General features: G+C 35.5%; 4 protein-coding genes and 1 long non-coding RNA gene across 7 annotated transcripts; 2 read left to right on the top strand and 3 right to left on the bottom strand.

Moving 5' to 3' along the window:
- Positions 1-288: 288 nt before the first annotated feature.
- LOC132058188 (uncharacterized) lies at positions 289-4,649 on the bottom strand. Its single transcript, XR_009415203.1, has 3 exons — positions 4,613-4,649; positions 4,397-4,476; positions 289-497 (listed from the first exon to the last, which is right to left on the bottom strand). It is a non-coding gene; the product is annotated as an uncharacterized LOC132058188 (long non-coding RNA).
- A 6,026-nt stretch (positions 4,650-10,675) lies between these two features.
- Positions 10,676-12,335, top strand: LOC132055941 (F-box protein SKIP23-like). Its single transcript, XM_059447970.1, has one exon. It carries the CDS (start codon positions 11,001-11,003, stop codon positions 12,174-12,176), a length of 1,176 nt encoding a protein of 391 aa, XP_059303953.1. The 5' UTR covers positions 10,676-11,000; the 3' UTR covers positions 12,177-12,335.
- Positions 12,336-13,139: 804 nt separating this feature from the next.
- Positions 13,140-16,963, bottom strand: LOC132055939 (anthranilate phosphoribosyltransferase, chloroplastic-like). 3 transcript variants are annotated; one of them, XR_009414682.1, is made up of 11 exons: positions 16,759-16,963; positions 16,531-16,674; positions 15,924-16,085; positions 15,748-15,831; positions 14,778-14,966; positions 14,473-14,563; positions 14,305-14,364; positions 13,925-14,043; positions 13,607-13,741; positions 13,404-13,534; positions 13,140-13,371 (listed from the first exon to the last, which is right to left on the bottom strand). XR_009414682.1 is itself a non-coding variant. In XM_059447969.1 (10 exons), exons 1-10 carry the CDS (start codon positions 16,945-16,947, stop codon positions 13,490-13,492), a joined length of 1,218 nt encoding a protein of 405 aa, XP_059303952.1. In that variant the 5' UTR covers positions 16,948-16,963; the 3' UTR covers positions 13,140-13,489. The 3 variants fall into 3 exon arrangements, 1 of the variants encoding a protein (XP_059303952.1); XR_009414683.1 differs by having other exon boundaries at positions 13,140-13,380; positions 13,413-13,534; XM_059447969.1 differs by having other exon boundaries at positions 13,140-13,534.
- Positions 16,964-17,863: 900 nt separating this feature from the next.
- LOC132058187 (uncharacterized) lies at positions 17,864-20,543 on the bottom strand. Its single transcript, XM_059450739.1, has 4 exons — positions 20,039-20,543; positions 19,193-19,624; positions 18,499-18,549; positions 17,864-18,244 (listed from the first exon to the last, which is right to left on the bottom strand). Exons 1-4 carry the CDS (start codon positions 20,430-20,432, stop codon positions 18,192-18,194), a joined length of 930 nt encoding a protein of 309 aa, XP_059306722.1. The 5' UTR covers positions 20,433-20,543; the 3' UTR covers positions 17,864-18,191.
- An 861-nt stretch (positions 20,544-21,404) lies between these two features.
- Positions 21,405-22,715, top strand: LOC132057542 (CASP-like protein 4D1). The gene is made up of 3 exons (XM_059450180.1): positions 21,405-21,550; positions 22,263-22,398; positions 22,518-22,715. Exons 1-3 carry the CDS (start codon positions 21,405-21,407, stop codon positions 22,713-22,715), a joined length of 480 nt encoding a protein of 159 aa, XP_059306163.1.
- The last annotated feature ends 1,122 nt before the right edge of the window (positions 22,716-23,837 follow it).

The raw sequence follows: 23,837 nt of genomic DNA, 5'->3' as shown, positions 1-23,837 counted from the left end.
GCTTATTGGTAACGCTTTAATCGAGGTTATTACACTATTGGACTTTATGCAATGCTTATTTGCCTATCATACGTTTTTATTGATTAGAGACAATTCGTAAATGTCTATTGCTAGTCGTTACATGACCTATCGCAACGGTTGCCATGTTTAATTTGGAGCTTGTTGCCACTAGGTAAGCTATTGCAACGCTTTAATTAAAATAACAACCCGTTTATAAATAATTTATAATGCACTACAAATTATATAAAATCACAAAATGAAACTTTTCATAATACATATTGTCCACAAGCTAGTTATAATATCCATAAAAGCAAAATGTTAAACCCAACTACATAAAAGTTTTACATTTAAAGAGTGTACGAGTTCCAAAATGTCAATAGCAAAATATTCCTAGAACATCTAAAGCTTCAAAGAAAATCCAAAAATCTTCTCAAGTGAAATATCTTCTTGAGTAAGGTCTTCTACCGGCCATGCCTTCCTTTCTTCATTTTCAACACCTTCAAGAAAAGAATAAGCAATGTCATAACTCTTTTCATTACTAAGCGAGAGACTAATACTTCCCATTTGGATGGGCTTTTACATTTTGACTTATAAGCCAAAGCAATAAGTTAGAAATTCTAGCTTGTGGCTTTTTTTTGGCTTATTTTTGTCATATTAGCTTAAAGACAAGTGCTTAAAAGTCCTTATTTATTTTATCCAAATACTACACAAGCACTTAAAAGCTATTTTAGCTTAAAATCACCTAAAATAAGCCAATCCAAATAGGCACTAAGAACAATGTTATACTAATCACACAAGAAATATAATAATGACATCTAATCCAAATAACCATATCAGCATTGTATCTCATAAACACACCTCTATAAAGAACACAAAGTATTTCCTACGTAAAAGCAATAATCAATAATGATAACAAGCGTGCACTCTATGGACGAGGTTAAAAGATGCGTAAATTCTCAACCAAGGTGTTGTTTGTTAAGCTGCGGGGTCGGTTTCCGAAGTTGCCCCGATGAGAATTTTTAATAATAAAGGATCGCCTAGATGGACTTTTGTGTATCGTTAGTCGCTTTTCACAAGATCACAATCCGTAGACAAACTATATAAATGGGGTGAGACAAATGACTACAGCTGTCCACTATGTGATGTTGCAAATGAAAGCATAAAGCACTTGTTCTTTATCCGTGATTTCTCGGGGCTTCCGGAAAAGTCGCTATCATGGATGGGTATCGTAAGGAATGCCAGAGGATGGAAAGGTAGCTTAGTCAAGCAGAAAGGTAATGCAAGGGGTAAAAGCCCTTAAGCTAAAGTCTATCGTACGATCCTAGCCGCCGTGTATAGTATACGGAGGAAAGAATCAACAAATTTTTCAATAAGAGTTAGCCCGCAAATTTGATCATCAAGGCGATAATACAAGACGTGCATCAAAGGGCAAACAAGAAACCAAAGATAGCCAACCGGTTGACCAAATTTAACTTTTATCCATTTTAGTTACACCTAGGGACAAGCCTAGATGAAAGTGGCTTTTATCGGAGTGCATCTCTGGGTGCAATTAGAACATTAAGAACTAATGCATGAGCCGACTATGCGGATATTGTCGAAGAAGCATAGCTCATTTTTCATGAGCCGTAAAATGTTACTTTTTGTTTATAATACAAGTTATTTACCAAGAGAAAAAAAACAAGCGTGTACACACTCAATGCATTTTTACGAAACTTATATAGGCAGTAGTTATATTATTACTAAATTCATGTTTGGAAACTTAAAGATATTTAAGTTCTTGTATCAGTTGCTGGGATGATTTACTGGGAATTAGCATTTCAAGAGAACAAAAACACAAATATATATATATACACACATACAGTCAGTGGGAACGAATCAAGATTACTTAGTCCGCCGGAGGGGCGTACTTTTAGTTGTGTTTAAGAAAAATCCTATAGGAAAGGACTTTTAGTTGTGTTTAAGTGAAAGAAAAAAAGGTACTTTATATGTAGTAAAGATTATTTCTCGAGAATACTAGTTAAAAGTTTTTAAGTTAAAAGATTGTTATGACTTTATTGACAAGTGCCGAGCGGTCGGGTCCCAACTCTATATCTTCATAGGTGGTTTATCTAATTTGGCTAAGATAATTTTTGTTGGTAGCCAAATAAACTATGGGATGACAACCAAAGAAGCATTTGATCCAAGCAGATATTATGAAGCACGAATGGAACTTTGAAAAGTTAAAAAAAAATATATATATATATTAGGAAAGTCCGCCCTCCGTGTACTTTTAGTTATGTTCAACTAAAAGTCCGCCGAGGGGTGCGTACTTTAGTCAGTTATAAAAGTCCGCTCTGAGGGGGGCGCACTTTTAGTTGTGTTTAAGAAAAAGTCACGGAGGGGGGACTTTTAGTTGTGTTTAAGTATAAAAGTGTCCGGAGGGCGTACTTTTAGTTGTGTTTATAAAAGTCCCTTGGAGGGCGACTTTTAGTTGTGTTTAAGTGAAAGAAAAAAAGGTACTTTATAGCAAAAACAAGAATTTCTTTTCCGAACAAATGTAGCTTTCTAACGTATAAAGCATATTTAATCAACTATGGAAAATTTCAAAAAAAAAAAATGATAAACAAGAGTCATCTTAAGTTAAGAAGGTCTCATGGACACGGTAAAGAAAAGAGACGCACGTACACACATAAAGGCAAAATAAACAAGGTGACGGCTAAGAAAGGTGAAGCAGAGGCAGAAAAATGTGCCCTCAAGAGAAAGAGGAGGACTATGGATGTCAACATCAAACAAGGAAAGAAAAGGAAAAGAACAAGAAGAAAAAGAGAAACAAGGCACTGAACAATATGGATAAACACTAAATAAGGTGAGGGGATAGAGATATAATAGACATGACTTTATGATGCCTTGCGAGAGAGAGGTTATACACTTAAGAAATCTAAAAAATCATTGAACGGTCTTCAAGTACGGGTGTTTTGTTGACAAATGATATGAGCATAGTAAGACACACACATGAAGTGGATGATCGCACACTCAATGCAATAACAGTATGCCAAATATGCCAAAATACTTCAAACAGCAAGGGCGCTCAAGGAGAAGACAAAGCTAGTTTCAACAAGAGGTATACACGGGGATGCAGGCATAGTAAACATACGGTGATCAACCTACACGGACACCTTATCTAACCAAGAGGGAATGCTTACTAACTAGTTCGAGCCTGGCTAATGCAAGAGGGAGGCTTGGCAAGGTACTATGCAGTGGCCAAATGCATACGCAGCCAATCTTAGATGAGTCACTTACACAAATAAGCATTTAGCAAAGTGTAAAGGCAAAAGAAGGGGTGGGGGTTAGGTCAAGGTGCCATGCACAAATCATATACCCTTACCGATTATTTTAATCTTAACAAGTTTCATCGGATCAGAAGTAGACCACATGTGACCGCACAAATACATGGTATCACCAACAGATCTCATGAACCTATTTAAGATCGTGGCCGGGGTCGCAATTATTAGCTACAATCTTACTTCGTCTTTCATGTCATTCAACCAAAATAACTAGCCACTCCCTACCCCCCTTTATCCTATTATGTTACTCATCCATCCCATTATCGAACAAAACCTCAAAATTTTAACATCTTAACTAAACTAATTCATTTTTTGATCCTAAGTTCAAACAAAACAGCACTCCACCCATTACATAGAAATAAACTCCTTCTACCAAAGATAATCGACTTCATTAAGAACAAATACCATAACATGATTCAACCAAACCAACAACACCGCCGTTGCCTACATTTATCCCATCAAAGACCAAACTTTAGTTCAAGGAAATTACCATAACAACTAAAGCTACAAAATAAATTAAATAATGCTAACAACGGACCATTCAAGAACAAGCCAAATGAAAGCATATCAAACTAGACTATCTTTACAACATAAAACTGGACTCCATAAAAATGGAACAAAATGCCACAACATACGATCTAATCAAGCCAACAACATTCATCTACCGTGTATGTTTATCACACCAAACCTTAGTTAAGCTTATTAATTACCATAATAACTAATGTTTGGAAACAACTACCATAAAAAATTCCACCAATTACGCATCTTAAGCATAAAGTATAAATCCTCTTAAGAAAGCAAACACATAAGCTTAAATCTCCAAAATTTCAACACAACCTTTTACAAAGATAAGAAGAAACCAATCCGTAATAAATTTTAAGAAAAAATACCAAAGAGAACACTAAAAAATTTAATTCGAAAATTATAATGGGACAAACCCCCAAAAACAAACCCCAAAATTTGTATTACACATCTCGTGCATACAAGGTATATCAAAGGAATATGGGACTACAATTCGAATCAACTATTGAGAATTGCAAAATAAATACAAAAAAATTATGACAAGGGAGTACCTGGAGAGAAGCAGACGCAATCAATCGAGCTAAATATCAAATCTCTGTAAGCAACCTCAATCGACGAACTCGAACAAACTCTACGTAAAATTTTGACCAAAAATCAATAAAACAATTCTAAGAAAGGTGTAATCTTTTCTGGGTAAATGGGATTTAGAATAAAAGACAAACTATTTAACTTCAGAAAAGGAAAAAGAATCTCAATTGAAGCCTCACCACTGCGATTCACATCGTAAAGTGTTGGTGTGTCCGTCGTTCAAAGAGAACCCAACAAGAAAAGCACATCAATATCAAAATCAATTAGATTTTGCGCAGAGCAAGACCCAACAAAAAAATGGATCGTATATTAACATTTTCCCCGAAATTTTCTTTTCTATATTTTGTTTGAAATTCCTAAAAGAAAAAGCTAATAGCAATAAGCTAATGGTATGGACATGGCGTAGAGGAAGGAGAACGTACTTTGAATGGGTTTGCAATTTTGTGATAAGAGTTGGTGTTAAAAGGGTTTGCAATTTTGTGGTATGAATTGGTGTTTCGTCGTTTTGGAACTTTGTCTTTTTTTTTTTTTTTTAGAATAAATAGACAAATACCGATTAAAAGAAAAGAGTACAAAGTTTTTGGGGGTTTGGAGGGATTAGTGAAATTTTACGGGGAAAATAATGAGGGAACTAAAAACCGTACCAATAGAATTTTTTTACCCCAAATGTGTTCTATTAGATACATCTGTTGGTACGGTGGACAAAACTGTAGCAATAACTAGAGCTATGGCAACGGTTCAAACACTATTGCAACGGTTTAAGAGTCGAAATGTTCCAATAGCATCGCAGTCCTATTGCAACGGTTGAAACTGTTGCAATATATGATCTATAGGAACGGTTGTGTGACCGTTGCTAATAAGTTTGTTGCCATAGGCTCATTTTCCAGTAGTGGCTGTATCCTAAAAGAAACAATGAAGTACTGATAATAGCCTACTTACTACAACAGGAAGACCTCCAAGATTTTCCAACAGAAATAAGTCAGGAATATATCACAAGTCTGCAAAAGAATAGTGCTCACATTGAGTATTAAGTTTCTAAGTAGCATTAATGCAGCATCCCCGTGCACATACACGGAAACAAGAAAGTAAACAAGTAGCCTAATAACTCTATAAATATTTCTGGAGTCAACAAAGGCAGCAACAGATTTCTAAATACCAGAGTCGGAATCGCTTGAATTCTGTTTTATTTTTATTTTTCTATTACAAATCACCCAGTTACACATGATACTAGATGTGTTAATTTACTCGCCCTGGAAACCTTTTGAGTTACACATGCCCAGCATCTACCTATATTATCCTGCATGTGGCTTCGAGCACATTTCCTTATTTGGAATTAAAATATATACTATATATTAATTTGACTAGGTAAAGTGAGACAGTGGAGTGCAACTATTATATAACACCTCGATACTAGATAAAGAAACAGAGTTCCATCTACAGAAGTCACAACTTACAACTGCTCTAAAAGTACTGATGAATACGGGCAAACCACCAATACCCTGTAAATATAGACAATAGCAAAATTTAGCCACCATATATAAAACATTTTAACCAGAAAAGTAAATCGATATAACCTCGGAATCATCACTGTTGTCCGTGAAAAGTTTCCCTGTGCCTTGCGAGATCTGTAGCCCACCTGAAGACATTGTTGCATGGCAGGCATTCGTACTTGTTGATTTTGTTGTGATTAGTGCTTTAAAAGGCAGTTTCAAGACTCGCCTTGGGGCAAGGCACTGGCAAATCATCCCGGGGCTCACGTGCGGGGCTTAGTTCATGTGAGACTTACGCCCTAAGCATCCGACTGTATGGGGATAACTACATAGCATAACTAACATTACTACATATTTATATTTAGTAGTTATAGTTTAAAATAATTACATTCCATAGGTAATAATTATATGTTAAATACAACTTATAGCTATATATATATATACAAAGTAAAATACCCCATCATCACATTATTCACTTCCAACCCAATCCTCCCATCTCTCTCTCTCCCCTCTCCCCCACTCCTGCTCTGCCGCCGGCCACCGCGACCTTTCTCCGACAAACTTTTACTTACGTCGGATCCGGTCGATCTTGGTCTGATCGACCGTATATACATCGATCTTCACCGATTGGCCTCTTATCCTTCTCCGGAGAACTTTGACGGTCAGCTCTTGGCCGGATTTGACCGGTTATAAATCAGATCTTCACCAATTGGCCTTGCATCCTTCTCCGGTGAACTTTGACGGTCAGATCTGGTCAAATTTTTGCCGGATCTGACCGGATATACATCAGATCTTCACCGTCGACAAGTGTTGCTTTGTCGAAGTCCGCCGACGCGGCTTTTCTCGGTCAAATTTGGTACCGTCTCCGAAAAATCACGTTTCTTTTTCAATGTATTCATTAATTTTTTAGCATACAATTCAGTGTATTCATTAATTGTTTGCTGTATTTGTTGTATATTTACCGTGTATACAATGTTTTTCGCTTGTATTTGTTAATTTTTTGGTGTATTTATGTTGTATCTATCTATTGTATACATACCGGAAAATATGATGTTTTTGTGTAATTATTGGTGTATATGTATTCAGTTTTTTACTTGTTGTATTCATGAATAAAATAAGCCAATTTATGAATACAAATAATTATTTCATGAATACAAAGTTATTTTAGTCATGAATAGAGCGAAACAAAAATAATACAAAAAAAATGAATACAAGAAACAAAAAAGTAGCTAAATAAGCAAAATGTTCTTGTGCAGCATTTTTAACCCTTAAAATGTAGTCATTTATGAAATTTTCCCGACTGTATGCCCTAAACACGCCAAACGCTCGAGGCTTGCCTAACAGTTCTTACAATTAAAATCTTTGACCCTCATAATTCTTTAACAAATGAATGATACTTAATAATTTTTCATCTATAGAAATAAGAAGATTGAGTGTAAATCAAATAACAAGTCGTAGTATTGCATATTCACTATTTGAGAACATCGTGAGGGTGAATATCACTTAATATTTCTTTTAAAAATACATAGCTGATTTGTACATTTTCACTTGCCATTTGTCTTTTGTCTTATATATCAAAGTTATCATATTTTATTATTTCGCTATTTGAAAGTAATTTTCATTTTATTCATGAAGGAATTACGTTTTAATTACAATAATGATAAAATTTATTGATATAAAATGAATAGTATGATAGTAATATTGTTTTAAGAAATTGTGATTTTTTTGTTATTTGAAAAGTTAAGATGTTAGAGTTGATTTATATTTCATAATAGCTTTTATTTCATTGTATTTTTTATACTTGTAAAATTATGTTATATGTAATAACAAGTCGTAAGCAGGGGTGGCTCAAGGGTGAGGCTAGTAAAGCTTTGTTTTAGACCCTCAAACTTTTGAGGCCTCAAAAAATTTTACCGTTAAATTTAATGGTTTAAATTTCTCTTAAATAATATTGGAAATTGTAAAAAAAAATACAAAATATATATACCAAAAGAAAGAAAAAACATGCATTTTAAAACTTTTAACTAAACTACTCAAATCTTCGTATTATTAAATAAAGTTTTTACAATATCGTCCTAGGTGATGTCTTTAAAACACATGACTAATATCTTATTTACTTGAATTGATCCTCACTAACATAAAAGTTAATGTTACTATTATCATTTATTTACAGTTTTATTTTATTTTTTTAATGCAATTTTACCCATTCAAAAATATTTATTGTAATTATAATATTTTATGAATACTAAAAATAAATAACCATGGGGCTTACGCCTCGCCGAGGCAAATGTAAAACGCCCTGCCTTATGCCCTCGTCTGTTTTAAGCAGTTTACGTTCAGTGCCAAAGTCTCTAGAGCAAGTAAAGCAAACGAAACCAAGATTAACGAACAGAGGATTAGGGTTAGGATTAGGATTGTTGGCAGGGTTTTAGGGATTGATGGCATCAAGGTTTTGGGGATTGTTGGCGCCATTGTTTTGGTTTCCATTTCCATTGTTTTCCATTCCTTTTTTTTCCATTCCATAAAGCACGCAAGGAGTAATTGGTTGTAGAAGACGGAGCGGAGATCTAGAAAATGAAGAAGGCGATTAAGAACAAAATGCTAAACTACAAGAGAGACAGTTATATATAGAGGGGACCTTTTGGCTGCTCAACACGCTAGTGGCTTGTCATTATTCACTAACTCCCTGTTTGGATGGTGGTTTCCCGTGGTTCATTAATGTATGGTTTTCTATGAAACCATATTTATTTCCATTGTTCTTTAAATTATGTCATGGTGTCAGAAACCTCGTTCATTCCAAGCTATATAATCAGCGAAAAGTCCCAATTTTTGAAATAACTTGATTGTGATTTTTCCGCGTTACGTATTTCATTTCTCCATTATACCTCACCCTCTACCATCCACTCCACCCCACGCCCACCCTACCACTTACCCCCACGCCCACCCTACCACTTACCCCCACCCCACCCTACCACTCACCCCTACCCCACCCCCACCCCACCCCACCCACTCACCCTCACCCCACCCTCACCCTACCACCCACCCCCATGCCTACCCCTAACTACCCCACTCCTCTTGCCACCCACCCCCACCACCCACTACCCCTCACCACCGCCCTCACCCCACCCACCCCCTCCACCACCCCACCCACCCTCCACTACCCCCACAACCACTCACCCCCACCCTACCACCCACTACCCCCACTCTCATCCCACAACCACCCACCTCACACCACTCACCCCCACCCTACCACCCACTACCCCCACTCTCATCCCACAACCACCCACCTCACACCACTCACCCCTCCCCCACCCCCACCAACTACCTATTTATTTTTTAAAGTTCTCATTTTATTCTTTACCTGAGTTTTATTAATATGTATAAATTAATTTCTAATTAAGAATTAAAGATATTTTAGTAAACTTACAAGTTATTATACAGTACCATATAGTCAAACCAAATAATGCAAATGTTATTAAACCACAACAAACGATACAGTCTATCCAAACATCGTGTTCATTAATACAGTACAATATAATACAACACCATACCGTACCATACCATACTGTACATTAATGAACCACGGGAAACAACCATCCAAACATAGGGTAAGGGCTCGTTTGGTACAAGGGATAATGATAAATAGTCCAGAGATTAAATTTGACATGTTTTTATCCCACGTTTGGTTGGGATAATATCGCGTTATAACTAATTCCTTTCTAAGTGAATTTTCCAATTTGAACAAATTATTGGTATATTGTGCCTCTCTAAACTAAAACGAGTATATGACAATTAATTATAGTAGTGCAAGTGGTAGCACACTAATCGAGTAATCGTGAAGAATTTTGAGAGTTCTATACATATGAATTACAATTACAATTTTAGGTGTGATCAAGATATGAAGCCTAGCATCTTTAATGTTGTGCCGAAAGTTCATACATTAATACAGTTGATAATAAAGGTAATTTCCATAATCATAAAGAAATTGTTGGAAGAATGAATAAGAAGCTTGTAAAGAGCAATGAGAAAAATAGGAAGAGGTCGAAAAAAGTCAAAATCAGCCAAAGGTCAATGGACTATTGAAGAAGACTGATATTTTGATTTCTTTTAGAAAAATCAATGTTACTTACTAATGTTAATTTATTTGGTTGTTTCACATTATTTAGGAAATTTGAATTTTATATATACTATATATGTGCACAGGATTTTGATCAATTTGGTAGAGAAATTTGGAGATGGAAAATGGTCACTAATTGCACAAATGGTGAAAAGAGAATATATAGGGAAACAATGTAGAGAGGGTGGCACAATCATCTTTGACCTGATATCACAGTATGGTTTTATTCTTTGCTCCTTTGCTGTTAATTATTTCTTTCCTTTTTCCCTTTTGAGGATATAGGACCCAGATTAGTGATTATCTCTTCAACTTGCATTAAAGGGTCTTTTTCTTTATTGTAAGGTTTTACTTTCTTCTATGTCTTTGTATGTGACATGTACAATTTCTCCTTTCATTGCCGAGGACATCTTACATATTTGATATTACACAATTTCTCCTCCTAGATGACTGGCTTGATATGATAATTTTTACTTTATCAATGTTCGTACATTGACATTTTATAGAAGATTGCTTCCCTTTTTCAAAAACTATCAATAAATATTTGTATAGAGAAGATTATGTAGAAGGAGAACAATAAGCTTTAAAAGCATAAAAGATAAAACGAATGCATCTTGTAGGTATTCTATATCTGTACATTCACTGCATCTTTCGAATGTCAAAATAAATGTCAGTGTGGTTTACAATACAACATTATTAACAGCTGAGAAAAGCTTTGACTGTTGAATCTGATTTAGGAATAGTATCTAACATATGAGTTACTCCAAAGAGATCATCTCCAATAAATAACGATGCTAAAAATAGCAAGGGAAACCGTATCAAATCAAGAGAGTGATTTTCTTCGACCGAAAGTTTCAATTTTTCCTTCCTCTATAGAAAGAGAGATGTCACCATAAAACAACAGCCCCCAGAAAAAATATAGCAGAAATATATACGAGGAGTCTTCATAGATAGATTTCGGCAATGGTGGAAATTAATTGGACGGAACTTCAAGATGATTTGCTTGTTCTCATAGCTAAGCGTTTTAATCTGATTGAAGACTATTTAAGTTTCGGCACCGTCTGCAAATCGTGGCACTCTGCAGCCACTAAGAACAATTTTAACAGTGAGTTGCCTAGAGTTCAATGGTTGATGTTAGCTGAAGAGGAAGAGGATGATGGCAGTTCCTCGTGTTGTCGAAAATTCTTCAGCCTCTATAATGGCATGATTTTGAACAAGAGGATCCCAAAAGCCAGCAGAAAACGTTGTATGGAGTCTATGGGATGGCTTATCACAGTTGGAGAAGACGATGGTGAAATTAGTCTGCTACATCCCTTCTCCGGTGTTCGTATTGAATTGCCCCATCAGAATACCACAGAAAACTATGATGCCCGCCGAGTGGGCCACGTGATGACCTTTTTCCATAAAGCAGTTCTGTCCGCTAGTCCTTCTCATACATCCGACTATGTTCTCATGGTTATCGAGGCAGGTGCCCACTTCCTTAGTTTTTGGAGAACAGGAGATTTGAGATGGACCAGGATTAGCTGGGACCGTACTCACTCTCGATATTTTGATGTGACATATTTTAATGGGCACTTTTACGCAGTGAATAGTCGAGGCCACGTCGTAGTTTGTGATGTTGCTGGCACTAAGAGTCAAATTGTGGCAGAGTTACCATTCGGTCCTGTTTACTATCAGGGTCAGTTCTACATCCTAGAATCACTAGGATCATTATTTGTAGTTTTGCGCAATGGTATCCGACTAAGGCAAGTCAAAGATGATTGCGACAGGATTCCGCTGAGGCTTATCCCCCGATTGACTAGTCAGGAGGGCATAACATATGGGACAACAGATTTTCGAGTTTTCCAGGTCGATTTACCTGCTGGCAAAGCGACCCAAACCAGGGAATTAGGGGACAGAGCCTTTTTTCTGGGTGCTAATGCTTCTCTTTCAGTCCAAGCTTCTCATTTTCCAGGAATCAAGTCCAATCATATTTATTTTACAGACGATTTTTATTTATCATACCTCCTCTATGAAGAAGGAGGAGGCTCGGACATGGGGGTGTTCAGCTTAGCAGATGGCAGCATCCAGCCGATTTACGAGGGTGTTTCCTTCAGTCGAGTTTGTCCTCCAACTTGGGTCACACCAACTCTGTATTGAGTCAGACACCTTCGTTTGCTTACTCTATTTATAATGCTATATGTTCTTGTTTTACATATAGCATAATTACAGCCTCTCATTTACTTCAGATGATTGATGTATCTTTCTTGTTTTCATAGTATAATTTAATAAAAGATACTCGCATTAGTTGTTGTGCTTCCTTGGTTCCAAGTATGTTGTGTTGGAATATGATTAGTATTGGCCTTATTCAAATTTCTTACAGAAGATGATCAAGATCTAATTTTATTGAGGTGCAGTCACCTTTGAGGAAAAAAGTAGGCGATGTTACCATCTTCTAGCTGTCTATAGAAAAGAAAGAGGCAATAAGATGCTTCTGTAGAAGTATGTTAAAGTTACTTCTTCAAGGGCTTTAGGTCCAAGCAGGAATTGATTTATTACAAGGTGATATGAGTTTCACACAAAAACACTACATATATGATCAAGATGAGCGATGAGACTGCCATGTTGCTGGTCCATTTTTCTTGGTCGTAGTGGACGTGTTCTTGCCAATTGCCCTTCCTGGACTACCTAGAAAACTGTTGGAAGTGAAGTTGAAATTGCCAGAAACTGAACTTCTGAAATTATTGTATGGGACGTTGAATTCTACAGAGATGGGAGAAAACAAATTTAGATCTGCCCGTTTAGCTGGTCTTTCTCAGACAAAAGTGTGAGCAACCCCAAGACGTTGATTGAAATGAATCTTAATCACACATGGTCACTCATTTATTTAATTTGCTTGTGAAATTAAGCCTAATATTACCCGTCAGTAAGGTTAAGAACTTTTTCTTGAAATACATGAAAAATGAATTGCTTAACGATATGTTGTTTGAAGTTGTTACGTATATTAAGAATTTGAAAGTGCAACTATTTGATGCGATCATTGATCAGTGATGCTATTTCAATATGATGTATCTTGATGGTTTTCACTAAATATATATTGAATCTGGATACTTGTCATGTCAGTTGTTCTTGTTGATTTGAATTATTATTTTAATAGAACCACTTAGGACAAAATTCTGAATCAGCAACTAATGCAATTCCACGCCTTGCTGTAAGTATTACAGCCAATGATTCTACAGAGACACAGCTGCCCTTAAAATCTTAAGAAGGCTAAAAGGTCTCAGCCATTCTTGTTCTTTTTAACCTCTCAATTTTCATACTTATAACTACCCAAAAATTGTGCAAGTTGATTGAAGTGTCTTCTCTCCTCGCTTTGATTTTTAAATTTTTAACCACTGTGAGCGGCTCCCAATCTTGATCAGCCACAAATTTGGAACCTGTAACATGTACAATGTGGTACTTTCCATCAACTTTCAAGCAGAAAGTGGACCAACGCGAAGAGCTTCTTCCTTCACCCTCTGCAAAACAGAGAACGCATACAGTGAACTGATCTAGTCTTATTTAAATAAACATTGACAAATTGTCCTTACGTTGGAAACATGTATCCACAGATCAAGTGTCCTCTGAGCTTTGCCAGAAAGTAGTGTGTCGCGAGCTAATGACAGTCCTTCGGCCAGATTTTTAACTCGTCCACTGACCAGTAAAGCTGCTGCTGCATTTAGTGCCTGCCAGTAGTTCAACAGAGTGTGAAAAATTGCGGCGGGGAGGGGGGGGGGGGTGAAGAAAGTCGTTAAGCATGGAAACAAGCTCTATAGTTGCTTCATAAGATGGTGTATATACATCTACACCAAGCTGCACCAATTAGAGCAACATATAAGGAGATTTAGGTATAGCAGAAGAAGACTTACAAACGCATCAGCAATTGGTCCTGTTGCTCCTGAGAGCACACGTCTAAGCATCTCCGCATTGTATTCTGGACCTCCACCTCTCAAGCTTTCAAGAGTGCAGCGAGGGATGCCAAAGTCCACTAGAGAGAGAGGAGCTTATCAAACTAGTTTTAATCAATGCTAATGGACTACTCACAAACACACGAAGGCTAATTCATCATTATTCACTAAAAATTTAATTCCATGCTGCTTATTTTTTTTGGGTTAAATTAATTCCGTCCTGCATATTTTACAGGCTGGTTTTCTAGTTGTCCGAGTAAAACAATTAATACATGAAATCTTTCCAACTTTTTTTTCTTTAACGAATTGTGAACTGATCCTGATCTTGACAAGTTACTTACATGGATCGAAAGAGAACTTCTCAATTTTATCAGGGGTGACATCAAGGACTAATCCAGGCCCTGTTAAATTAATATAATATCAATAATAGCAAAGTGAGGTAAAAGATAAGAACCATCAGTATAAAAGACACTTAACAGATTTACTAGAATTGCTGCAGGGAACAATACCAAGAGGACTCATCTCATCTAGACCTTCCGAGTGAACAACCAGTGCTCTTTTCATGCCAAACCTTTGGACTGCTTTAGCAATTTTGTCGACCTAAAGAAAGGACAACTTGGTTACAAAATGGATGTATATAACACTAAGCACAACACTGAGATAAGTCAGACAGCTATGAACTCAAATCCAAAACAGAGAAGATGAGAACTATAGCACCTCAATATTCAGAATTGATGTGTACAAGATTCTTATAAGTTATAACTACATACTGAGAGCATTATGGTATCAGAATAATTGGAAGTTGAAGATTTACCAGGTCTTCTTTGTAAACTCCAACTACAGCAAAAGGCACTCTTGCTGGATTCAACATGGGTCCAAGGATGTTGAATACTGTCTTTACTTTCAGCTTTTTCCTGATAGGTCTAACAATCTTCATCGCCGGATGGTAGATTGGAGCCATCATGAAACCGATTCCAGCCTGAGTTACACACTCTTTTACCCCCTGAATCCAATAACATTGAGAATCACCAGCACTTAAAAAATCAAAGATGATGAATAATTCTACTGATCCAGAGGCTATTGCACAAGGTTTTAGATTATTCCTTGACTAGTAAGAGAGCACAATGATGTTAGGCTGCCTATTATTTTTTTTTATAAGGTAATAGTTTTATTAATTTGAAAATCTTTCGTATACAAAGAGCCTATACAACAATACAGTTCTCTATAATAACACCCTAGGCTGCCTATTAATCTACATTGGGCAGTTCATTCTTGACACCATTTGGCCACCGTCCCAAAAAATATAGCAACAAGAAATATGGCCTACAAATGACCCCTCAAAGTGAGAGCAAACACAATGAGCACATGTGCAGGAGAGAGACATAAGTCCTATACGAAAAACTACGCCAATCATGCTAAGAAAATTCTTAAGAGTCAAAGTCTCCAAGATAAGTTACAGAGAAATAACGATAGCAGCTTTGGAGGACATCATAATAAAATAAAAAATATATTGGTCCATGTGTTGGATGTACCTACCTCCTATCTATAGAAGTGCACTAAAATTACAAGGGTAGAAAAAGAAAAGAACGATAAATTCTCATTACGCAGCAATTGTTGGATGGCTCATCCAATCAGTTTAATTGCGTGAATGTGACAAGTATTTATTCTGAATAATATAAGCTACTACATCCAAGCCACAGAAGTAAATTTGACACTAGTGGTTCTTTCAGCACTTATAACTACTGCTTCGCATTAATCTATGTTAGATAGCAAATTGCACCAACCTCAGGGTCCAGCTCAATTGCAACACCTAGTGCTTCCAGCACATCTGCGCTTCCACAAGCGGATGAACTCGACCTATTCCCTTGCTGCCATTAAATCCCACGAGTTTTCAGCCTCAATCTTCTACAATTTTTAGGAAAACCAAAAAAACTCGGAATGTTGGGAAAAAAATGTCAACCTTGGCAACTTTTGCACCACAAGCAGCAGCAAGTATTGAAGCACCAGTTGAGATATTCACTGTGTTTGCACCGTCACCTCCTGTCCCAACGATATCAACCGCATCACCTAATCCTTCCACTTTTCTACAATGCTTTATCATTGCCCTTGCCAATCCCACTACCTAACCATCACCATAAACAAAACAGGTTTTAACATTCGCACATCACAGTATATCAAGGAGCCGCTTGTCCATGAATTTTATTTCAAAACCACATTTTTCTATACATTGGACTGATCTTTTGAAAAGAAAAATTAAAGATGAGAAAAAGTAGTTTTGACCAGTTTTTCTGACAAAATTTCAACTTTTTGTCAAAGTTAAATACATGTTCGAACAGAACTTCAATTTCCAAATTTACTTTTTCTACTTAACTTCAAATACATTGTACTTCTTTTCAAAAATCACATTTTTTATGTCCAAACGCCTTACATCGGATCAGTGAAAGCAAATGCACTGAAGAACAAGATGCAATCTTCATCTCATCAAAGTCACTATATCCAAAGGTGTATCTAAATATAAACATTTTACGTCTAAGGGTGAATCTAAGTAATTGAAGACTGGTACTTACTTCTTCAAAGGTTTCACCTTTAGCTCTCAAAAGAACAAGAAATGCACTAATTAAAGCTTCATCAGCACCATTCAACAGGTAATCAAGAGAATCTTCTGATTCAGATTCTGTCAAGTCTTTCCCACTAATTAAAGCCTCGATCAACTGAACCGTGAATTACAAAAACCCAATTCAGAACCATACTCAAAATAATGAAAAGATACAAAAAAAAAAAAAAAAAAAAATTACCTCACTGAATGAAGAAATGGAAGAATGCTGATACGAATTGGGCAAGGCAGCAAGAAGGGTGGTTTTGGTAATTGGGTTATTATTAGAATTGTGAAATAGTAAATTGGTACTGTCCAGTTTGTGAAGACAACGATTTGCAGGTGCTGCTAATACTGCAAAAGAAGGAATGCGGCAATGTAGCAGAGCCATGTCTTAACACTTTTTTTTGGTCTACTTTTCGGCGTAATAAATGTTGGGATGTGAAATTCAGTACCGTAGTTTAAGTAAGTACAAAAGGGTGTATAAAGGAATATAAATCATATGCAATTAATGGTTACGTTATGGGCAACTGGCAACTACTACTGCTTCTTTCTGGCTTTTTTTTTTTTCTTTTCTATTTTCAGCATGTTTTGTCATTCTTCTTTAGTTCTTTTTGTTCCCTTGTGTTTAATGGAGCTTTTTTTTGGGGGGGGGTCGTATAATCCGGGTTCCATCGAACAAATTACGTTTAACGTGAAAATGTTCTTATTAAAGGTGATTTTATTTTCAAAATTTGAATCATAAAAAAATTAGGATAATTTATTTTTAAAACTCAAATTTAAAATATTCCATTGAAAATGAAAAATACTTATCACTATTGCAAAGCTGGTATTTATTGTTTTTTTACTCTCAAATTATGGCCCTGCTTTATTAATTTTGGTGTGCTTCCAGAGACTATGTGACAACTAATTAGCTGACATAAAGCGGTACCAATGCGGTTGCTTCACTTTGAAAGAAAAACTTTAAAAATATAGGGCACATCAACCTCATCACTTAAGCGAAGATCTTGTGGATGTCGACAAGAATAATTGTTAAATAGTTACCAAAAATAAGTAGTTTATCCCACTTTATATGAAGCTCTTTGATTAGTTACGAAATTAAAAACATTACATTCAACTTGTATAATAATGCTGGGATGGTACAAGAAATGTAAAATATTATCAAAAGTTAATTTGATAAGAAAATATCACGTTAAGTATTAAATTTGAACAGGTTAATGAATTTGAATTATTGGAAAATTTAATGGTTTTATTAAAAAAAAAAAAAAAAAAACATTGTATAAATTAAGACGGCGAAAGAAATAGCATTAGAATAAGCAAGTTCATATTTAGATACATCTTTAATTATACAGTAACTTGAAGAATCAAGTGCACATTGTTGTCTCTTATTTGTACGTATATAACAATAACATATAATCAAATTCTTCAGCCAAAATTGAAAATTTAGGTACTCCACCAATTAAAAAAAAAAAAAGGTACAAAACCGTGAAGAACCAAATATACGGTCCTCTTATCTAGCACAGTCTTTAACGCTGAGATGCAACATTGATATAAGTTGCTTTATATTCTTCTGGTAAGCACATTTGAACTACTCTTTCTTTTTTGGATCAATCAATACCAGAGGTCACTTCTTTCTTACAATCCAAGTGTGGCGGAGAGCTTCCAGACTGCAATACAACCCACTAGTCCTATATTTTATCAAAGCAGTAATTAGTCCCCAGAAATGACTACTCATTAACCAACTAAATCTGGTTTCAAATATTTGACATTTAAGAAAAACATTTATTATTTTCTTTTCGAATTCACTCTTACTATCTTAACGAGTGGAATGTTAATTAAGTAAGACGTTTTAGAGAAATATAAACATAATGATGCGCTTAAGAAAATAAATAATAGTATCATGAATTGTAAGTAGTGCTACTATTTAACAATAAATCCGTACCTTTAAGTGCATCCATTATCGACCAAGTTCTTCTGTGCGAAGCTGAGTGGACTGCACGTAAAATAAACGTTCACTTTTGTTAAACGCGAGAGAATTTCAAGTAAATAAAGAAATTATGATGTCCTCAGCTTGACAAAGATATTTAATTTCTCGAAAATATTTTACTCCACATATTTCGTGCTAGAGCGTTATTAGTGGCAAGAGTAAGTGCGAAACTATTATCTAAAGACAAGGCTATGAATGTACAAAACATATGGGAAGATAAAATTAAGCTACTTCATATACATATAGTAGAGAAAGCAAACTTAGACCTTCTCCCTGCCAAAACAACCATAAATAAAACAATACATCAAAAGGAAAGAAGTGGGAATATAAAATAAGGAAAACGCTGCAGTTGACTTTTACTTCCTTGTCTCAGTTTATGTAACACTTTTTGCTTTATATTCAAATTATATAAACTTTGACCAATGTTGTGATTTGTGAACTGCATTTTTTCATCATAGTAATATGAGATTTATATGAGAAAACAATTGCAATATACTATAATATTTTTTGTATGATATTTGAATATCTAAATTTTAATTTTAAAATAATAAATTAATCTAATCCAATTTAGCTTTAAAGTTTAATCAAATTGATTCGAGACCGCATAAATTGGGAGGAAGCGAGTTGGAGTTCTAAATGTGTATATCACCTGAATCACAATTGGAAGTAGAATTCCACGATCCACACATGCACAAACTGCTAAAATCATTAACATGATAGCCACAAGATCCTCCTGTTGCGTCACAACCTTTACAAAATGAGTCACCTCCTTCAACTGAGTACTTCACCCTTATCCCATAAGACCATCCATGAGGCCCAACCACTCTCAGTGGAGCTAAGCTATAAGCACTGCTATAACCTTGACAACCAAGTTTAGTCAAATTAATAGCCTTAATAGCTTCAAACGAAACTGCACAGCAATCAGGTGGGCCTGATCCATACACCGAGCCCACTTTTTTTGGCCCAATTATATCCCAACCTGGACACCCATAATACTCCTCACAGCCCATCCCGGAAACATTCCGACACGGCAAATGCTTCCCCGGAAACCCTTGGAACAGCGGCGATTCCGCCTTGCAACCTGTTGGTGAAAATACCACAAATTATTACAGTAGAAAAATAATATAAAGGCATAATACATAGATAGACACTTAAACTTGGCATCTACTGTCAAAACACTCTAACTTACAAAATGATCATCTAGACATAACCTCAACTCATCTCCACTGTGTCAGTTGAACATTTCAACCTAACAAAATGATCATCTAGACACATTCAAATATACATGTCACATCAGCGTCGGGTGTCCACTTTAGGGACGAGTTGAGATCTCTAGACGCGCATTCTTAAAATTAGAGGATTTAGTTGTCAGTTGGAATCAAGTTAAGATGTCTATCTACACATTATGTCTAAAATAAATAAATATTCAGACTAAGGTGCGGACGCTCATATTCAATTCCACTGCGGTACAGTCTTCACGGGTCCTGCAACTCACCTAGCAGCATAAACACATTGTCCGCCGTAGGGTTTAAGTACGGTTCACGCCACCTTTCTACAACGAAGCCGTTGCCGCGATTGCCGAATACAATGGACGAGCAAGTTGACATGTGAGGATCGTCTAAAGTGAGGGATTGGTAAGCGTAATCAATGTCTAAGACGCGATAGGATCCAGAGCTAATGTGAAGCATAAGAACATTGTTGATGCAAAATAGGAGATCCCTATAACCTGAATGGCCGCAACCGGATTGAATTGCGAAAGGGTAATCGACTGTTAAGTTTCCACAGAATGATCTGCATGTATGCGCATTGCCATGGCTATGAGCTGATATTGGGAGTAGTGCTAGAGTTTGAAATATAATGAAAATAAAAGCTGAGAGAAGATGAGCCATGGCTGAGAGGAGAGAAATGGGAGAAGAATAATTGGTCTCTAAGGGGGGATAGAGACTAGTGTTTTGAAAGATACAAAATATATTTTTTATCTTAGGAAAAGAAAAAGTTGATAGATACTTTGCTTGGGATGCTAAGAAACTGGTGATACTTCATTAACAGAGCTAAGTTAGAGTGCATGATTTAAGGTGTGGGACCCATGGCGGGACTAGGAACAAGAAAGATATATAAGGTTAAAATTATTTTTTATATATATATCTAATAGGTATTGAATTTCTTAACTTTTTTGTGTGATTAATTCTTTATATTTTAGATTTCTTGTGAAAATCATAGCTATGCCCTGAAACTTTATTCAGATGGTGAGTTGAATATTTTAAAGAGAATTTCTACTTTTGGGGGAGGCATTCTGGTTTCTTTAAGAAGATTTGGCTAACTTTTTAGCTTTTCTGTTTGCTTTAACTTGCTTTTAGGCACTGCAGAGTGGTAGAAATTTTGAAGATATGATGATGTTGAGCGTTGGATTGCTTTATGGTGAAGTTTAATTTAGAATAGGATCATAGTGGGGGTGATTGGCCCCAAGCTTTTATGCATGTTGGGCCATTGATATATGTATGAAACATATTAGTGTTGTCTTTCCCTTTTAAAACTAAACCATCATATCTTTATTAAGGTAATTTTTACGGATTTTACGCGTTTTAGTTCAAAGGTTTTACCATTACTTTACTACTATAATGTATTACTGGCCGGCCGTTTTACTTAGAAAAGTTTGTACTCGCTGTGACTTTCTCGTCCGGCTATGTACAATGACGTTAAACTATTATTAGGACACAAAGTCTTTGGCCACATCGATATCTCAATCATATTTTAATTAAGTTGGGTGATTTTTGTCTAAATGTGTATAAAAGGAACATGAAGTTGAGAGATATGCATATATAGCGAACACTTAGAGGAAAACTAACCAAGGGAATTGAGTAATGGCATCATCAAGGGCTATAATCAATTCAATTCTTGCTCTTAGGATTTTAACTCTCTTGTTATGTGCTGCTTCCCTTGCACTAATAGTTATCAGTATGCTCCGCGGCAGCATCAAATCCCAATTCCGTGGTATCAAGAGCTATAGGTATTTAATTTTGGACCATGTACTCTAACTTTTCATGTAATTTTTAAAAATATAAATTTTATTTTGAAGGACTTGAAGAATCTAAACTCGAATTCACACCATAAATTAAATATTCTGAAACTCGGAGTATTTCAAATCTTTCGAAATGAAATTAGTTCCAGTAAACTTTTATCCAGTAAAAATCAATACCCTTTTTCATTCATGACATTTGTCCAATTTTTCATAAGAGTTACATTTTTTGGGTCAACGGAAAAAGGTCTGAAGTCGACGGATTGGTAGCAGCCGTTAACTACTTTTTCTAAGTTTTTTTTTTTTTAATTTTTCTTTTAGTTCCTTTTATATATTAACCATGAGTCCCGGAGGCCAGAATGTATGCTAGTCATCTAATATTTCTTGGAGTTGGATAGATGTCATGAATCAAGAGGAATATTAATCTTTACTAGACAAAAGCTTACTAGACCAAATCCCATCCCGAATCCTTCACCTAAATTGAGACAGATGGTAATATATTATACAGGAAACAGAATGATACGCATTGGTGAGCTCTATGTATGGCAAAAAAATGGACTGTTAGATTTCATTTTCCTTGTATGTAACAATTAAAAACATGTCCTAGTAGACTTACTTTACAAATACAGTAAGGTACATTAATTAATTCTCTTTTTTTCGTTTGAGTTTTATACTAGTAATAATTAATTTTACACCACTGAAGGTATGTGCTAGCTGCTGCAGCTGGTGGAATTTTATACTCATTGATTCAGCTGCCTTTCGCAATGTATCATGCTGTCAAAGAGAAGAGATTGATTAGAGGCAAATTTCTCCCAATGTTTGACTTCTATGGAGATAAGGTAAAACTATTCCCCTCAAAATTTATTAATTTTTTTTTTCCTTTATATTTCGGTCTCAAAAAGTTACAAACAACAACTATTTCACCTCTTCTAAAATTTTCATCAAATTGGCATTGCAGGTGATAGCATTTTTCTTGGCAAGCGGTGTTGGTTTGGGGTTTGGGGTAAGCGTTGAATTAAAAGTGCAAGATATAGAAAGAGGAGAAATCATTGAGAGGGGTTATATTGCAAGTGGTCTTTTGCTGGCTGGATTTACAACAATGGCTATACTCACAATTCTCACGTCCACGAGTAACCGCAAGGGAAGAGGCTTCTAGCTAGCTTCACAATATATAATGGAAAAATAATAAAACTAGTGTGTCATGTCTTTTGTTCATCCTATTAATTATTTTTTAAGGCGCAATACTTTGTATTTATTTCAATAAATCTATGAAATGATAGAAATTCATTTGTCATCATTGTTGTTGTTGTTGTTGAACGTGCATGTATATGACTCTGACGTCCATCAAATGAAAATTCTGCTCTTTAGTGATTCAGAAATTTCGTATACAGTTGAATCAAATACCCGTTGTATCTAAAAAAAAGAAATTAAAAATACAACGTTGGGATAAATTATTTATTGTATATTAGGATGAAACAAAATGAAATAAGCAAATTCCAGTAAACAAACCATTATATATAATTATGTGGTAACTAATGGGTAAAAATATACTCACTTGAAAGATGATTTTTCAAACTTTTTTCACTTCCACACGCATAGAGGAGAGTACATTGATGCTCTTTATCACATTAGTGTCCAACGGAAAAAATTATCAAATAACCAAATTTAAGGAATTTTTAAGACTATGAATAATTTTAAAGTACAACTAATAATCTGTATCAAATTTGGGGGTGTTTGTAGGTATTTTGCCAATATAAATTTAGTACTTATATTAAGTACCCTTCCCTTAACATTGAAGCCGTAGAGAGGATGATTGAATTTTCCTAACCCTTAACATAAAAAAATTAAAAAAAAAAAAAAAAGGACAAAGTTTTTCAAATTTGTATTAACTAGAGGTTAAAAACATTTTCCCAAAAAAAAAAAATCAAAACAAAACGACTCTTGGGTCGGCCCACCATGAAGATCAGGCTTATCAAGCCCCACTCCCTGGCCAGGCAATTCGCACGAATGGCCCTATTTTGGGGGTGGTCTTTAACTTTTCGTCCCTGAAATTGCTCTTTTTAATTTTTTTTCCCTTCGACACATCTAAGTTATGAAAAAGTGGCCGAAAATATTGTTGACATCAAAAAAATAAGAAAAGAATTTTGGACCTATGACATAATTTCTATATAACTTTGCCTAAAAAATCAAAATTTGGCAAAATTATTACTTTTCGACTCTGCTAGGATCATCGAGCCCAAAATCTCTGATTTAATAGACCTATGTAATAAAGACTAGA

This window comes from Lycium ferocissimum, chromosome 5 (genome assembly GCF_029784015.1).
Source record: "Lycium ferocissimum isolate CSIRO_LF1 chromosome 5, AGI_CSIRO_Lferr_CH_V1, whole genome shotgun sequence".
Lineage (NCBI taxonomy): Eukaryota > Viridiplantae > Streptophyta > Magnoliopsida > Solanales > Solanaceae > Lycium > Lycium ferocissimum.
Note: the sequence above shows the minus strand (reverse complement) of the source record. Positions and strands in the feature narration are given on the sequence as shown.

Coding starts and splice junctions, on each gene's coding strand:
- LOC132057542 (XM_059450180.1), top strand. CDS start 21,405: ATGGCATCATCAAGGGCTATAATCAATTCAATTCTTGCTCTTAGGATT. Junction 21,551..22,262: donor CGTGGTATCAAGAGCTATAG/GTATTTAATTTT, acceptor ACACCACTGAAG/GTATGTGCTAGCTGCTGCAG. Junction 22,399..22,517: donor TTGACTTCTATGGAGATAAG/GTAAAACTATTC, acceptor TTGGCATTGCAG/GTGATAGCATTTTTCTTGGC.
- LOC132058187 (XM_059450739.1), bottom strand. CDS start 20,432: ATGGCTCATCTTCTCTCAGCTTTTATTTTCATTATATTTCAAACTCTA. Junction 19,625..20,038: donor CAATGTGTTTATGCTGCTAG/GTGAGTTGCAGG, acceptor TTTCACCAACAG/GTTGCAAGGCGGAATCGCCG. Junction 18,245..18,498: donor GATAATGGATGCACTTAAAG/GTACGGATTTAT, acceptor GATAAAATATAG/GACTAGTGGGTTGTATTGCA.
- LOC132055939 (XM_059447969.1), bottom strand. CDS start 16,947: ATGGCTCTGCTACATTGCCGCATTCCTTCTTTTGCAGTATTAGCAGCA. Junction 16,086..16,530: donor AAGGTGAAACCTTTGAAGAA/GTAAGTACCAGT, acceptor GGTGATGGTTAG/GTAGTGGGATTGGCAAGGGC. Junction 13,742..13,924: donor GACCAATTGCTGATGCGTTT/GTAAGTCTTCTT, acceptor AACTACTGGCAG/GCACTAAATGCAGCAGCAGC.
- LOC132055941 (XM_059447970.1), top strand. CDS start 11,001: ATGGTGGAAATTAATTGGACGGAACTTCAAGATGATTTGCTTGTTCTC.